Source organism: Panicum virgatum, chromosome 3K, assembly GCF_016808335.1.
Source record: "Panicum virgatum strain AP13 chromosome 3K, P.virgatum_v5, whole genome shotgun sequence".
Taxonomy (NCBI): Eukaryota; Viridiplantae; Streptophyta; class Magnoliopsida; order Poales; family Poaceae; genus Panicum; species Panicum virgatum.
This window is the reverse complement of record NC_053138.1, coordinates 45,151,093-45,164,836: the sequence shown is the minus strand read 5'-3', so window position 1 is coordinate 45,164,836 and position 13,744 is coordinate 45,151,093. Positions and strand designations below refer to the sequence as shown.

At 47.0% G+C, this 13,744-nt stretch overlaps 1 protein-coding gene across 1 annotated transcript; it reads right to left on the bottom strand.

Moving 5' to 3' along the window:
* Positions 1–2,497: 2,497 nt before the first annotated feature.
* On the bottom strand, positions 2,498–3,055 carry LOC120700947 (putative cyclin-dependent kinase F-2). The gene has a single exon (XM_039985139.1). The coding sequence runs from the start codon at positions 3,053–3,055 to the stop codon at positions 2,498–2,500; it is 558 nt and encodes a 185-aa protein (XP_039841073.1).
* Between the last annotated feature and the right edge of the window lie 10,689 nt (positions 3,056–13,744).

Sequence of the window (13,744 nt, the reverse complement as noted above, 5' to 3'; positions counted from 1 at the left end):
ACTTATCCTATACAATCAAATGTTCATGATGTTTAATATTTCATTCGTTGTAAATTATTATTTGTTCATTATGTTTAACTTCTTATTCGTCAAAATAATTATTTGTTCCTATTGTTAAATTATTTGATCCTAGGATCCGAAATTAATTATTTAGTGTAAAAGAAAATATTTTAAAAAAAATATCATGCAAACATAGCCAAGTTTGATCTTGTTTTGAAGATCTTATCATAATAAGAAAGATAATGGTGTCATCCAAATTTAATTTGGATCCTTGTTTAATAATAATTATTATTTTTAGTTTTGAAATTATATGCATGTGGGTGATGTCATCATCCCAGTTCTTTTGCATGAACATAATCTTTCTCTTTCAATGGGCGTAATTGGAGCCCAAAATACCGGTTCGCTCGAGACGGTGGGGGTTGTTTTTTTTAAGAATACGGTGGGGTTGTTTTGGTAGACGCATCTTGCCCATTGAATTAGTAGGCTCCAGCCTCCAGCTTCTATGGACCTTTCTCATATTTGAGGCCGGCTCACGTGGCATTTTTGCTATTCTCTCGTGCGTCAGGCCAACTTCCCAATAGATCGACTTGGGACACACCCATCTTAAGTTTGAGCCCAAAGAGTGTCAGTTTCACGTTTTAATATTTCAGTACCCGCATGGAACTTATGTCCAACGGAGGTTACAACACCTTTCTAGCAAATAATATCACAAACCACTGCATTACAAGTTATTAATAAAAAATCAAATATAATGAAATTCATTGATAAGATTTTTATTTTTTGTCAACTAACAAAAAATACAAAATTCATGAAATTTTGTTGATTTTTTTTAAGGTCACCGGGAGGGGAGAGAATCCCCCACCTGAATTTTCATTCCATTGGCCCTGAAGTGGCCCAGCAGATTGGTAAAGAGTTTTACAACATTTTAATGCGATTACATTGCTGATTCAAAGAGAGTACATTGCCAATAGCAAGATCACGCTGCGGCAGACGGTAGCTCCAAGTTCTGGCCTCCTCCTTCGCCGCCCGTAGGACAGTACCAAGGGAGTCGTTTTGTTGGCAGAAGATGACGTTGTTCCTGCACTTCCACAATTGCCAGCAGCATAACAGGAGGAAGGCGTCAAAGTGCTTGTGGGAGAGCAGTAGTGCAGGTGGCTGCAGCTATGGGAGCAGCATCGGCGTCATGTTGGCAGGCAGCTCAATTTGGATTGCTTCCCAGAAGGTGGAAGCAAAGGCGCAGTGGAACATGATGTGTGCAGCCGTCTCTTCTCCACAATTGCAGACTTCGCAAACAGCACCAGTCAGGACGTGCCGCCGCTTCAGGTGTTCCCGGCTCTGAATTCGCCCCTGGACGAGGAGCCATGCGAAGAACTGCACCCTAGGAGGGGCCGATTGCGCCAGATGAAGGTAGCGAGGGGACTGTTGGTGCTTTGGGTAGAACGCATCATCTTGTAGAGCGCCGAGGTGTGTAGTTTGCCTCCGGAGTCCGCAAACGGGCTCAAACGTTGGTCGGGTGTGTCTGCTGGCGCCCAGGCGGCCATGATGCCCGTGAGCTGCTCCAGCTCTCCCTGTGCAACGGTGGAGAGTCTTGTTGTGAGCACATGATGTAATCCAGACCTGACAACCTCAGCAACAGTCTGATTATCCTTCTTGCAACGCCGGGAAGCGATCAGCAAGGGGATCATCACCGTGCCATACATCAAACCAGAAGGAAGCGGTGCGCCCGTCCCCAAGTTGCACCGTTGTCATGGCTCGATACACAGGCAAGAGCTCCCGAAGCGCCGCCCAGTGCTGCCCGGTGATCTCACTCTGCATGTCGGCGATAGAGGAGTGGCGGCGCACCCAGGAGGCCCAAGATGAACTTGTGTTCTGGTGCAGGCGGTGCAACAACTTGAGCAGCAGACAAGTGGTCTGCAGGGGCAGATCACGCACACCAAGCCCCCCACTGCTCCTATCCGCGCAGACCTGACCCCATGCAACGAGGCAGCTCACTCCCTTTGCTGTCTCCTCCCCTGTCCAGAGAAATGCACGTCGCCGTTGATCCACTTGCGCCAGTGTCCCTGCTGGAACCGGTAGCGCGCTCATCAGGTCGACCAGCTGAGAATCCTAGGCTCGCCGTTTTGGAAATCCTCCGCCAGAACCCGGTGAAAAGCTATTGAATAAGCCTAACCAAAGGGGAACGGCTCTAAATCCGACACGTTCAGATAACACAAAAATACGTGTGAAAGCATCCAAACGTGAAGAAAAATCAGTTGCCTGCAGTATTGCATTGCTGTTAAAACAAACATCCACGCAACATGCATGAATGTTAGAAGCTAGTAGATGCTCAAAGAGATCATGCATGTTTGGGATATGAAAACACCAAATAAAATTACTATTGCTGCAGATCTTTCTTATGTACAACTAACATGAACAGACAACAGTTTGGCTGCATCCTGCATGAATATGATATGCCGCTCTGGGCGTTCACTTAGCTAGCTCTGCACTTTGGCCGACCCTACACTTCCTGGAACGCGACGGCGACGGCACGCGACTTGCCGAGGTCGCCGATCTTGAGGCCGCCGCCGCGGGCGTCGACGAGGACGTTGTCGGGCTTCAGGTCCCGGTGCATGAGGCCGGCGGCGTGCATGCCCGCGGCGCCAGCGAGGAGCTGCCGCGCGCCGCCGCCGCCGCCCCTCGCGGCGTCGCTGAGCGCCGGCCCGATGAACTCCATGACGATGAAGGCCTCGCCGGTGGCCGGATCGCGGCGGCAGGCGTCGCGCAGCTGCACGACGCACGGGACGCCGCGGCAAGCCTCGAGCGCGCCGACCTCGTCGGCGAACATGGAGCCGAGGCGGCCGTCGTCGAAGTCGTCCGCGTTCAGGCACTTCATGGCCACGATCTCGCCGGTGCGGCGGTCCCGGGCCCGGTACACGACGCCGAAGGCGCCCGCGCCGACCGCCTCGATCTTCTCGTAGCGGCAGCTGCTCTTGACGACGGGCTGGGCGCGAGGAGACGCTGCTGCTGCCGCCGCATCGAACTCGAAAAGATCAACAACGAACAGAAACGATGGCATTTATGATGCCACGTTGCATTTTCGGTTCGGATTCGGATTGACCATGCAGTCCGCGAGATGGACGCAAAACTAGGGTGAGTATACAGATTTTTCGTTCAACTTCCTGAAGGAGGGGCCGGGACGACGTACCAGCCGAAACTCCAGCCGTTAGATGCTTTGATTAGATGGGTGGCGCTGTGGCCTCTCGGGCTGGACAAATTTAACTGAGGATCAAACCGAATTTCGTCGGTTCCAACATCTGAAAAGAATCGATCGGTTCCAATTTTTTGGGAACCGAATTTTCAAAAGAATCTTCCGAATGCCCAGCCCGAATGGCCTCAAAGTCCTCTCTTCCCGGAAAGTCCATAAAGAAACAAGGAACAATGAAGAAAGAATTAATAGGAAGGAAAAAAAGGCCAAATAAAGGCTTTGATTCATAATAACGAAACACGAAGCACGCGGAGCCAAAGAGATAGAGAGTACAGTGATGCAGTGGTCACAAAACCACCCGGGTGAAGATTTAGCATTAGAATTTGTGATTAGTAATATCTCACATCGAAATTTTGTGGTTCCTTGTTATACCTCATCACTCTACATCCTCACAAACGTGTACGTAGAACATCCTACAATTCGTCATCAGCACCTCGCCGGAAAAATTGAAATCAGCCTACATCTTGCTTTTGTTTTTCTTTTTTTTTTTGGTAAAAGCTACTCGAAGAGTGCCTAAATTATTAGTCGTCTTGGATTTTCTAGGTGCATAATTTTTATAATAAATAATAAGATATAGATATATGTTATGTCTAGGAGCATAGCAAAAATTATGTATCTAGACTAATAATTTAGGATGGAGGTAGTTCTTAAAAATAATAGATTTACTCCATGTCAAATGATTGAAATTATGTTTATCTATCAATCGATGTTCTAGAGCATCAGATCGGCGATGGATAACAGATAAGTGATTCGCCGGTGTGGGAGTGCGGCTGCATGACGTGCTCTGAATCCTGACGTGCTCGTCGCGGCCAGCAGGCACGAGAATGGCGCCCCCGCGCGCCTGCCAGTACGACAGCACTCCATTTCCTTGTTTTCACTGTATGTGCAAGTGCAGCCATGTGGAGCGATGAGCAGAGCTCCCATTTCACCCCAGTCCAATTATTAAGAGGAATGCAGTGTAGTGTGATTTGAAATGTAAAGTAATCCTACTGAGTATAATTTCTTTGTTTTTATACAGGTTAGTTAGTGCACCATGGGCATGCTCTTGTTTGTTATCAAGATAAGATAAGAGGAATTGTAGTTGTAACTTTATTGTCAGCCCAAAAATTTGTCTGTAACTTTCTTATTTGTTGTTTCTTTTGGATTATTTTGCACTCTAGTTGGAGAAATACACAAACAAAACCTGTACTTGGCTCAGTGTGATGTATCTTTTTTTTTGTAGATTTGTTAGTGTAGCATGGACCGGCTCCGGTGGTTAATATGGGCTAAGAGAATTGTAATTGTAAGTTTGTAACTTTATTATCAGTCCAATAAATTTAGCTGTAACTTTTTTATTTGTTGTTTGTTTGAATTTTTGTTTGTACTTTGGTAAAAACAAAAATAAAACATGTAGCCTATTGGGTTCAAGGTCATGTAATTTTTACAAATTTGTTGGTGCATCATGGTGCAGTTCTTGTTTGTTATCAAGATTGGCCCGGAGAAATTGAAATTGAAACTTGGTAGTCAGCCAAAAGAATTTAGCTGTAACTTTTTTAATTTTTGTTTCTACTCTAATTAGAAAAAAACACAAATAAAATATGTGTTTACTAGGCTTAATGTGATGTACTGGGTTGGGCTGGTAACAAGGAACCCATAACGGGCAAGCTACATTAGAAAGTGGACCCGATAACATCTAGATAACACAACATATATGGGCAGATGACGAGTGTTGGAGAAAAATGTAGTGGTTAAACAGGTGATTGACAGATAGCTACTTTTCAATCATTGCTCTGTAGACAGATATATCCACACACTAAAAATAACTACTATAAAGGGTCAGTAATTGTTTTTTGAGATTACACAGTACAATTTAGACACTCACAACGTACACACACTCACCCCTAAGAACATGCGTATGTAAACCTCGACAAATCCTAAGACACCTCTATGAGCATCTTCGAAGACTCAACCGGCAAATCCTCGAGATTGACGAAGTCACCACAGGCATCTTGTTATCGACGGGAATATCACCTACCACTGAGAGCACAACGCCATTAAATTCTAAAAAAATCATTCCAACAGAGAGTCAAGCTGAGGACCTGGGGTGCTATTGAGATTCTTATAAACACTAGGCTACATGCCGTTTCGCAAAGGGTCAACAATTTAATACAACCAACTTTTAAAAAATTATACTAAAATTATTTATGGACAAAGTGATGTTGGCACACACACACACCCTTACCACGTAAGGCTTTAAGGACTGCGATAACCACTCAACTAACAACTTGATCTAAAAGCCACGCTTTATCTATTACTCTACTAGTCCACTTGTTTCAAATTGTAGATTATTTTGACAAGTCTAATACATTGCCTTTGCTATGGATTTAGGTATACATTATGTTTAAACTACCAGTGATAGCTGGGGCGATTTCCCCTTGTCTAAAAATATTTATGTATATAGTAAAAATTATGTATCTAAATTTATTAAAATGTTCTACAATTAAGGACGGATGGAGTTTTTAAAAAAGGAGCCAAAGTCACAATGTTGTTTGGATTGCCTAGAAGGCATCACAAATAAAGAAGAAAACATTAGGCCAGTCTCAATGGGAGTTTCATTGAGGGTTTCATGATATTAAATATCATCAATTTAGCTAACATGGCAAAGAGAGAAGGATTAAAGTTTCATGGGATGTGAGAAGAGTTTCATCACCATAAAACTCATCTAGCATAGTTACCTAGTTCTCAGTCTAGATAACTGTACTCATAAAACCCTCACTAAGACCGGCCTTAGCGAGAAGGTTGTGAATGAGCTCCACGGCTCCATCAAACGCTCAAAGCCTCCGAGAGACCAGGCCCCACCTCCCTCCAGCAGGTCCAGTCAGCAGGCTAAAACATGTGCCACATTATTAAAATCCTAGGTGGAGGAGTGAGAAGAGAGGAGAGAGAAGCAAATGGACGACTCGCAATTCGCCGAGCTGATGCACGGCTAGCGAGGGCGAGCGATAAACAGCAAGCGTTTCTTCCTCCTCCAGATCTCATGCGTCTTTCCTCCTCTTAACTTTGCAGTTCACACCACCCGCCAAATCGATCTGTAGCTCAATTTCAACCTGTTATCTAGATGTTGAAATAATCCTGTTGCTTAAATTTGATCAATTTCATTATCTTGTAATGTTTCGATTGTGTAGCTGTATGGTTTCTATATTTTGTTGTTGCATGAACGGCCACAAAGATGTAGACCATAGTGGATGGTATGCACATGCTAGCATTGAGTACTTTTATATTTTGTATATCTTGTCTCTTAGGCCTTGTTTGTTTCTATGGATATTTTTAAGTCCTTGTCACATTAAAAAAAATCTTACTATTTTGATGTATCAAATAAAATCTGTTTATAATTTTTTTGACAGTTGAGTGCTAATCCGCGGGACGAATCTAATGAGCCTAATTAATTCATAATTTGCTGCAGTGATGCTACAGTAATCATCCGCTAATCATGGATTAATATATCTCATTAGATTCGTCTCGCAGTTTAGCCTCAGTATTATGCAGTTAGTTTTATAATTAATCTTTATTTACTACTTCTAAATATTAAGATTCTCTTTGATGCGATATGGACTAAAGTTTAACCTAACCAAACAACCTCTTAGCCAATCTAACAACCAACCCACTGTATGAGCTAGCTGTATAGTTGTATCTTCATGACATGGATCTCTATATAGCCATCACCAGGCTAAACCATTAGCCATGCTCTGAGCGGCAGCCGGCAAGGCAACGCCGCTGGTTGGCATGACGGCGGCTCGAGACCTCGAGTCCGCGCGAGTACGGCAGTGGAGGCGGACGCGGGGTACCGACCGAGACTCCGGACTTTGTGAGATGAGATACGGCGCCAGAGGCGGCAGCTTCTGCAGGTTGGCGCAGTTGCCATACTCGTGCAGTTGCGTACGTTAGGCGCTCGATGAAATGCCTGTCTGGGGCACAATCTTTCTATTTTCTTTTTGTCCCCGCTTTCTACTGTGAAAGGAGGCAAACCGATCCGTCATTTGTGTGCCCGTGAACCGCACCTGATGCAGAATCTGAATAGAATTAGAGCAGTTGGAATCGGATCTTAATGTCGGAAACTTGTTGGAGTCCAAGTGTTTTTTGGGTCTAGATCAACTCGGGATTGGTTCACGACTTATCCATGAGAATTTCAGAGCTGTTCAGCTAACCACAAAATTGCTGCACCAATCAAAAAGGCCGAGTGTGCTACTTAAATTGGATATTGCCAAGGCCTTTGACACTGTCAACTGGCGATTTCTTTTGTCCGTTCTTCAGCATTGTGGCTTCACCAGGAGATGGCGGGATTGGATCTCTCTACTGCTTTCTTCGGCAAGCACCAAAATCATTCTGAATGGGTCGCCGGGTAGAAGAATTTGTCACGCTAGGGGTCTACGTCAGGGCGACCCGCTCTCGCCCCTCCTCTTTGTGATCGTCATGGAAGTCCTCAATGCTCTTCTACGATTGGCAGACGAGCGAGGCCTTCTACGTGCACTCCATCCTAAGATCAAGGAGAGAACTTTCCTGTATGCCGATGATGTGGTCGTCTTCCTGTCGCCTGTGGAACAGGATTTAGTGCTCACTAGAGTAATTCTGGAGATCTTCGCGGGGGCGTCGGGTCTCAAGACAAATCTGTCCAAGTGCAAGATTTCACCCATCCAGTGTGATTTGGAAGCTTCGGTGTCACTTCTCACTCACTTTCCTGGGAAATTTGACCCGTTCACGATATGCTACTTGGGTATTCCACTTGGCCTGAGCAAACTATGTAAGAACGCTCTGCAACCTTTGGTCGACAAGGTGGCGTCCAGGCTTCCAACTTGGAAGGCTGGTCTCATAAACCGCGCTGGGCGGACTGTCCTAATCAAAAGCACTTTATCAGCCATTCCTATACACACGGCGATGGCCGTGAAAATTTCTCCTTGGGTGATCAAATGCATTGATGGCTACCGCAGGGGCTTCTTATGGAGTGGCGCCGAGTCAGCTAAAGCCGGCCACTGTCGGCTAGCTTGGTTACGTGTATGCAGACCGACTGAACTCGGCGGGCTCGGCATTGTGGACTTACATCGCTTTGGGTACGCCTTACGCTTGCGATGGCTTTGGTTAAAACGTACTGATGACTCTTGATCGTGGAGTGGCCTCCCCGCGGAGACAGAGACCGTGGTCGAAGCAATGTTCCAGGCGTCAATCTATGTCGAGGTGGGAAATGGGCAAAAGGCACTATTCTGGACAGATCGTTGGCTGCAAGGTCACTCTGTGTCTGATCTTGCTCCATGCCTAAGCAATGCAGTTGGTCCTCAGATTAAGAAACAAAGAACTGTCGCGCAAGCGCTAAATGGTGACGCCTGGGTCCGAGACATAACTGGAGCTTTAACTGTCCAGGTAATCTTGGATTTCTTCCTCATCTGGGATCGGACTAGAGATCTACAGCTTGATCAAAACTTGATGGATAAAATATGTTGGAAATGGACATCGGACAGAGTATTCTCTACTGCTTCTGCGTATCGGTCCTTCTTCTTTGGTCAACACCCGGTGGAGGGAGCTAAGCTCCTCCGCAAGTCTCGTGCGCCAGGAAAATGCAAATTTTTCATCTGGTTGGTGATCCATGACCGCTGTTGGACAGCAGCTCGAAGGAAAAAGCATGGGTTACAGGATGACGATTCCTGTGCGTTGTGTGCACAAATGTCGGAGACAGTGGATCACCTGCTAATTGCTTGTCCATTTATGAGAGAAGTTTGGTTTCGCTTGCTGCGTAGATCGGATTGGCTGTCTTTGGCGCCGAACGCCCAGTCCACTTTCTTTGTTTCCTGGTGGTTCACAGCATGGAAACAATTGTCTAAGGCCAACCGCCGTTGTTTCGACAGCCTGGTAATTCTCACTTCTTGGATGCTTTGGAAAGAGAGGAATGACAGGACCTTCGATCGACGAGTGCGTACAGTCGATGATGTACTTACGAGGGTGTACGATGAGATTACTGATTGGTTTCAAGCAGGGTTCAGGTGCCTCGAGTCGGTGCTTTGTAAATTAGGTAGGCTTCCGGGTCGCTCAATAGGGGTCGTGTAATCGTCTTTGTGGGTTTTTCTGCAGTCGGTTGTGGTTCTATAACCGACTCTTTTGTAACACTTCTCTTCTCTTCTTAATGAAAAACGTGCCCAGGCATGGTCGCGAAAAAAAAACTCAGGATTGGTTGCGTGAAGTTGGAGGCATATATAGGGCCGGACTGTTCTCCAACATTACCAAGTTTACTAGCATAGTGCCCGTGCGTTGCTACGGCTAAGGTCGCTAATTTTTTGACTATCACTCTGCTGTGTACAAATTGCGTCATCACCGCACGAGTTATTTATTGATTGTTTAGATTTCGATTGGAATTCGGATTGATTTGTTGGAGTTCCAATTTGGATTCTGTCAGTGTTATTCCGATTGACGGATCAAGGATCATTGCTTGCTTTAAAAATATTAGAGATAGAGATAGAGACGGATCAATTCTGTATTCTCATATGCTGTAGTCAGAGTATCGGAGTGAGCAAACACGACTCATGCTGTGATAAACTATCTATGCAAGAATGTATATGCATTCTCCTTTTCAATTTCACTCATAGCTTGTTGTGTTGCGTGGTATCATTGCTTTTCCCAAGCGAGCTCAAGAATGCCACTCGGTCCATCTCGTATCCATACATGGCAAAACACTGCCTACTGCTGGCACCGTTTTCCCACTTCCGACATCTGATACGTGCAGCCTAGCCTCACCGAGGTTGCAGTTAATAATTCTGGAATGAGCTCCAACAGTCAGGCTACACCTTGGAAGCACCACTTCCCATTCATGGCGCTGCATTTGGCAGAAGAACATGGCATCTCCATAGATCTTCGTAACACACATATATGCTGCCTGCGCCGCCCATAGAGGCTCAGCAGAGGCTGTCATTCGGGGTCGATCGTCCTAGCTGTGCCGCTGCTGCAGGGGTCGTCGATAGACTAATCCAGTGACGACCATAGTGTTTACCCTAGGGGCCAGGGCTGTCGCCACTGCACCGAGAAGGCATGGGAGCACATCGACCTCACCATGTGCGGGGTTGCACACACGTAGCACCATGATAGGACCTCTCGTCGTTGGACGGGTCTCGACGATGAGGCGCCCGCCACCACGCACCTTATTGTCGAGGAGCAGGTCAAGCAAGGGTGGTTCCAAAGAGAGGCATCTAAGGCTCTAAAATTACGAAAGTTCATATTTAAAATTGGGTAGGTAGACAACAAATAAGCATTCATCATTTGGAGCGGAGGCTGGCGGACTAAAAAACGTACAATATTGACTATAATAAACTTCAGCTTCATCTAACATCCTTAGGCCGAAAATAGTACTGATGTTTTAGCTTCAAATTAGCACGGTTACCTTGGCAAGCACAATAGCTCAATCTCTTCTTCACCCGTCTTGATAACAGCAAGAATCCTTACTTCTGCATAAATCTGAACAAGGTTATTTGATTATCTCATCTGGCATGGCAGAGACAAACAATCCAACACATGTGCGTCCTGTGCACGAGCAGCTTAAGAGAAAAGGCAAGGAAGAAACTGGTAATTAAGGAACCCAACAGGCAGAGAATATGGAAATGAACAATACAATTAGATGGATGCGAACTTGTCGCAACGGCCTTCTAAAGTCTAGACCTTATATAAAATCTTATAACCGCGAAGATGACCGCAAGCAGCGAGCGCTCTACGAGACTGCGACGAGCCGCCGATGCGATCGCGATGCGGATGCTGACCGCGAGTGGCGAGCGCTCCGCGAGACCGTGACAATTCGGCTTCCGCAGTTCCGCTGCCCTCCAACGACGGTTCGAGGCCTCTTAGTCTTTGGGTTGCGATATACTCTGTAGCTACATATACATAATATACTCCCTCCATGTTGGCAAAGGTAGTCATTTCACATAATATACTCCCTCCATGTTGGCAAAGGTAGTCATTTCGAACATCGACACGGTCTCTAAAAATAACTTTGACTACTATCTTTTTGCCACAAAAAATTGAAAAATATGGTAAATATATATTTTTACGAAACTGCATTTCAAGATGAATCTACTTATATGACTTTCATATTTTCAAACTCGATCTAAAAGAATTTATTTATAGTCAAGTTTAAATGTTTAACTTAAAGATAAACTTAAGACAACATTTTTTTACCAATACAGAGGGAGTACATAACATACATGGGCTTGGGCCCCCTCGGGCCGCCACTGATCATCATCACGGCAGAAACATAAGCTGCACCCCTATTTAAGAGGCGAAGCGCGAAAGGGCATGTAGCCTAGTTGTTACAAGAGTCTCAGTAGCACCTGAGGTTCTGGGTTCGACTCCCCATGTGAGCGAATTTTCTAGGATTTAACGGCGTTTGTGTTTTCAGTTGTAGGAGACATTCCCGTCGATAGTGGAGCGCCTGTGATGACTTCGTCAATTTCGAAAATTTACCGGCTCAGTCTCTCGGAGGTGCTCATAGGGGTAGGGTTGCGTGCGTGTATTCATAGGGATGAGTGTGCGTGTGTGTTTGTGAGCATCTGCGTCTGTACTATGTTTCTCAAAAAAAATTTAAGAGGCGAAGCTGTTCCTATGTAGCGTCCGGTTGCAGCACGACTCACAAAGGCCCTGTTTAGTTCTCAAAAAAAAAATTTAAGTACTCGTCACATCGAATCGTTTAACACATGTATGAAGCATTAAATGTAGTTGGAAAAATAACTAATTACACAGTCTAGTTTATTAGCACGAGATGAATTTTTAAGCCTAATTAGTTTATAATTGATCATTGTATGTTTAGTAACAACGAAATATGTTGCAGTACCAAAATTCAACTTTTTCTCGAACTAAACACAGCCAAATTCCCCGCGCTCTCTGAGACGGCATCACGGGAGGTGTAGCGAGGCGGCTGCGTGGAGCAGCAGGCCGCCACCCCTGTCCGCCGGTTCACAGGCTGCCGCGCTACTGTCCTCCAGGCCCTCTGCATGACGTGCAACTGTGCAAGCGAGATCACGGTGAGGCGTCCGTGGAGACGCTTGCATCACCGTGATCTCGTGCCGCGCGCGAGCCGCCGCGCAGGGCATTTTCCGAACTTTACTTTGCAGCCCCGCCAACAGATAGTCGATGGAGGTTGAGGTGGTGTAGATCTGCACGGAACCAGGAGGGATAAACAGGGATGAAGCTTGAGCTCGTGTTCGTAGCGGACTCCGTTCTTTTTTCTGAATCATCATCGCGGAACGGATTCTTGTTCCGGCCGCAATCAAGCAGTGCGAGGAGGATTGGGAGGGAGGGCACCCCGGAATGGAGCCGGACACGGTTTCAAGATCCATATTGTCGGTACCCCAGGATTGTGGTACCCCTCTTGCTGTGCCTAGGCAAGAGTCTCGTAGTTATCCTTAACTACGCCTCGACGCCTGGGCGGCCGGACCCCTGTAGTCCGGAGCCATACTCTCCCGGCAAACGGACCCGGACCCGCTCCCCGCTTGAGTAAGGTTCGGTGATGCCACGTGTCCCGGAGAAGGGAGCGCTCGGCTAGGGGGGCCGGACCTCCCACCAGGTCCCGGACCCCCAAATACTATCCGGACGCCTTAGCGGGGAGAGAAAATACACCCCGCCTGTCGGGGTCCGAAACCGCCTGGGGGTCCGAAGCCGCCACGCGTCCGCAGGTGCGGCACACGCGTAGGGGCGCAGCGCTTTCCCGGGAAGACACGCCCACCTACCGCATTAATACGGTAGACGTAAGTGCGCTCTGCCACAGCAGAGCCCGAGGCGGCTTTTGACAGGCTGTACTATTGACCGCGCGTTACCAAGGCGCGCGGTGCAGCCTCTGGCACCGCCCACGCCACGCACGCCAGTTAGACACGACAACTCGACGACGGAGTATCATAACGCATACGCGGTAGACCCAACAGTCTACGCCGCAACCTACACTACCTCAACGGGCGCCTCGCCGATGGGACAGGAGAAGTCCCCCCTCGGTCAGAGAGTCTACAAGACGATGAAGTATATCCGGCAAGAGATTCTCCATCGCTATAGCTCCATTAGTGTCTATAGTATACATCCATGTTGGCCCACCTGTCGGGGTCCAACACCTGTGTACGTGCCCTTCTTGCTCTATAAAAGGGAGACGCCCGTTAGAGAAAGGGAAGGAAGCTTGACTCATCCTGAACACAAGAGCTATACAGCACACAGTGGACGTAGGGTATTACGCTCTGGCGGCCCGAAACACTCTAAATCCTCGTGTGTTCTTGCGTTCTTGCCCCCAAGCTAGATAGGCCTAATCGCTTAGCGCAATCCCGAGTACACCCTCTCTGGGATTAGCGGGTGCGTTCCGCCACCCGGCTGTGGGTACCCTAAAAACCCCACAACATTTGGCGTCGACCGTGGCTGTCGCGCAAGCGTTGGCTAGATCTCCGCTCACCTCCTAGTTCTCAGGTTGAGCTCATTCTCTGCAACGACGACGAGAAGATGATGAGGGGCACGGCGCCA

Coding starts and splice junctions, on each gene's coding strand:
- LOC120700947 (XM_039985139.1), bottom strand. CDS start 3,055: ATGCCATCGTTTCTGTTCGTTGTTGATCTTTTCGAGTTCGATGCGGCG.